Below are 3,539 nucleotides of genomic sequence, written 5' to 3'. Positions count from 1 at the left end.
TGTGGACACTTAGAAAAACCATTTGCTTGGAAATATTTGTCAATTCTACTATTCCAAGCTCGTGGGGCTTGCTTCAACCCATATAAAGCCTTCTTTAATTTCAAGACTTTATCTTCTTGTCCTTCAACCTTATACCCCGAAGGTTGATCAATATAGACCTCTTCCTCCAATACGCCATTCAAGAAAGCCGACTTCACATCTATTTGATGGATTTTTCATTAATTTTGTGCCGCCAAAGCAATGACAAAGCGAATTGTTTCCAAACGAGCAACCGCGCAAATACTTCATCATAGTCAATACCGGCCTTTTGTTTGTAGCCTTTAGCTACCAATCTTGATTTGTACCTTTCTATTTCTCCCTTGGAATTCTTCTTTATCTTGTACACCCATTTGACTCCAATGGTGTTTTTGCCTTTTGGAAGTGTGACCAACTCCCATGTATCATTCTTTTTTATAGCTTTGATTTCTTCATCCATTGCATCCCTCCATTTGGAATTTTGGCAAGCACCTTCAAAGCTTAGAAGCTCACTATCCACCAACAAACAAAAATGAGTAAAATCATACAAGTCATTTCTTACCACTTCCATATTTTCATACAAGTAACATAGACTTCTACTCTTGTGAGGTGCTTCACTTGAACTTGAGCTTGATTCCCCAACTTCTTGATCTTGTGGCGGAGGTGGTGTGATATCCTACTCCCCATCTGCTTCTTCATCATCTTCAAAGGATGGACTAAAAGAGTATTCTTGCTCTTTAGATTTCCACTCACAAACATTATCTTCATCAAACTCAACATCTCTACTTATGGTGACCTTGTCATTTTTGGGGTTATACAATTTATAACCTTTAGAACTTTGACCATAGCCAACGAAGACATACCTCTCACTTTTGTCATCAAGCTTAGACCTCTTCTCATCTGACACACGTGCATATGCGATGCTCCCAAAAACTCGCAAATGAGCAACTTTTGGCTTGAAACCGCTTCATGCCTCTTGTGGTCTTTTTCCACGAACACTTTTGGTGTGACACCGATTTGATAAGTACACCGCACAAGCAACTGCTTCAGCCAGAACTCTTTTAGCATATTTTGCTCTTCAACATACTCCTCTCCATGTTGAGAATAGTTCGATTCTTTCTTTCCATGATGCCATTTTGCCGTGGTGATCTCGGAACTATCAAGTAATGACGAATTCCATTTTTCTCACATAAAATCTTGAATTCATTTGAAGTGAATTCTCCACCATTATCGGACCTAATTGACTTCATTTGATAGCCACTTTGCTTCTCCACCATGCTCTTAAACTTTTTGAAGGTTTCAAACACCTCCGATTTTGCCTTCAAAAAATAAACCCAAGTTTTTTCGAGAAAAATCATCAATGAAAAGTAAATAATAATTATTTTTACCAAGTGAATATGGCTTGATAGGTCTGCACACATCCAAGTGAATTAACTCGGGAGAACATCTTGCTCTTGTTAAAGACTCTTTAGGAAAGTTTTTCCTTGTTTGCTTTCCAAAGAGACATCCTTCACAAAGTTGGTTGGGGTGATTAATTGTTGGCAATCCATTCACCATGCTTTCCTTATTCATCAACCTTAGACTATCAAAATTCAAGTGACCAAATCTCATATGCCAAAGCCAAGATGAATCTTTGGCACATGAAAACAAGCACCTCGGAACATCATTTTGAAGATATAAGATGAACATTTTATTATTAGCCATAGGTACTTTGGCTAACAATCTTCCCTTTTCATCTCTCATATACAACTTTTGTCTTTCAAATGAATGTCATAATTTTTCTCCAAAAGTTATCCCAAACTTAAAATATTACTTTTCATCTCCGGCACATACAAAACATTGAAAATTAATTGATGACTTCCATCTTTTAAGCGAATTAAAATCGTACCTTTTCCTTTGATTTGAACTCGTGAAGAGTCTTCAAAAGTGATTGGCACACCATTTATCTCCTTAATCTCCACAAATAAATTTTTCTTTCCACAAATATGACTACTTGCACCGGAGTTAAGGTACCATTTGTTCTTTTCCACACTTTCTTCTCCTTTGCATGCAAGAAGTAGAGTGGCATCTTCATCTTCATTTTTGCTCTCCACAAAGTTATTTTTCTCCTCCGAATTATCTTTACATTCCCAGGAAAAATATCCAAATTTATGACAAGTATAACATTCAACATTCGATTTGTCATACCTTCCTTGATTTTGTCTCCATCATTTGCCTCTTCCACGACCTCTTCTTTGACTATAGTCTTGGCTTTTATTGTCTCTATTTGGTGGTTGACTACCACCTCTTCCTTTTCTACCACGACCTCTTCCATTTCCACGATCTCTTTGTTGCGAACCACGCCTTTCATCTTTCTCCTTGAAGGAAAGTTTTGCTTGCAACGCCTTTTCAACCGATTCTTCTTTCAGTTTCTTTAATTTTTCTTCATGGGCTTGCAAAGAACTCGAAAGTTCATCTATGGTCATGGTTTCCAAGTCTTTGGACTCTTCAATAGCAACAACAATATAATCAAATTTTGAATCTAGGGATCTGAGTATTTTTGCAACGACCCTATCATCCTTCAACTCTTCACCATATCTTTTCATTTGATTGACAATAGCCAAAACTCTTGAAATGTAATCTGAAACAGATTCATTTTCTTTCATATGCAATGATTCAAACTCTCCTCTTAAGGTCTGGAGACGAACCTATTTCACTTTGTCCAAACCTTTAAAGGAAGTTTGAAGAATGTCTCATGCTTGCTTGGAGGTTGTCGCATTTGCAACCTTCTCGAACATCTTGTCATCCAAACCTTGATGGATGAGAGTGAGTGCCTTTTGATCTTTCTTATTTGTGGTTGCAGCATCTTCCGCTTCATCAACTTCAGACTATACCGGTTCCCAAACATCATAGGCACCAAGCAAGGCCTTCATTCGAATACACCAATTCCCATAGTTCTCTTTTGTGAGCATAGGAACTTAGAATGGTGTTCCATTGGTGTTTGTCATCTTTTCTCCAAGTTTGGTTGTCTCTCAACACACCGGCTCTGATACCAAATGTTAGAAATTTTTGGGAGAGCAAGACAACTAAACAAACACTGAAAAACTCACTATTAAAGAGATGGAAGAAAGGATGATTTCTATTCAACTTCACTTGCTCCAAATGGCTAGCATACATGGGTATTTATAGTAGAACTCCTACATGTATCTAGCCTAAACTTCATGTGTACATATTAATTAAGTCCACACATGTACACACTAGTCCATACATGCCTACACTAGTTCACACAAATTCACACATGTCCACATCTCACTCTTTTCTAACTATATGTATCAAAACTTTAAATTAATCTAAACAAATGTGGACAAATGAAAATAAGTTTATTACTATTTTTAACAGACTATAAAAGATTTTGGTGAAACAACACCTCTCTTTAATAAATGTCGTGAAAAATAGTTTTTTTTGTGTTTTAACAGAACTACGGTTTTGGGTTTGGTTGAACCAGATATATTGTAGTAGTGAATTCATTAAGGATGATAAAGGAC

The 3,539-nt window shown here is 36.8% G+C and overlaps 1 protein-coding gene across 1 annotated transcript; it reads right to left on the bottom strand.

Moving 5' to 3' along the window:
- Nucleotides 1-691: 691 nt before the first annotated feature.
- Nucleotides 692-2,660, bottom strand: LOC104215483 (uncharacterized). Its single transcript, XM_009765294.1, has 3 exons — nt 2,231-2,660; nt 1,904-2,134; nt 692-915 (listed from the first exon to the last, which is right to left on the bottom strand). Exons 1-3 carry the CDS (start codon nt 2,658-2,660, stop codon nt 692-694), a joined length of 885 nt encoding a protein of 294 aa, XP_009763596.1.
- Between the last annotated feature and the right edge of the window lie 879 nt (nt 2,661-3,539).

Source organism: Nicotiana sylvestris, chromosome 4 (assembly GCF_000393655.2).
Source record: "Nicotiana sylvestris chromosome 4, ASM39365v2, whole genome shotgun sequence".
In the NCBI taxonomy this organism is placed as follows: Eukaryota; Viridiplantae; Streptophyta; class Magnoliopsida; order Solanales; family Solanaceae; genus Nicotiana; species Nicotiana sylvestris.
Note: the sequence above shows the minus strand (reverse complement) of the source record. Positions and strands in the feature narration are given on the sequence as shown.

What these genes read in the sequence shown, in the direction of transcription:
- LOC104215483 (XM_009765294.1), bottom strand. Translation starts at nt 2,660, where the DNA reads ATGAAAGAAAATGAATCTGTTTCAGATTACATTTCAAGAGTTTTGGCT. An exon ending in AAGAAGAGGTCGTGGAAGAG is followed by an intron (nt 2,135 to 2,230) that starts GCAAATGATGGA and finishes GGGAATGTAAAG; the next exon opens with ATAATTCGGAGGAGAAAAAT. An exon ending in AGTTCAAATCAAAGGAAAAG is followed by an intron (nt 916 to 1,903) that starts GTACGATTTTAA and finishes CACGTGTGTCAG; the next exon opens with ATGAGAAGAGGTCTAAGCTT.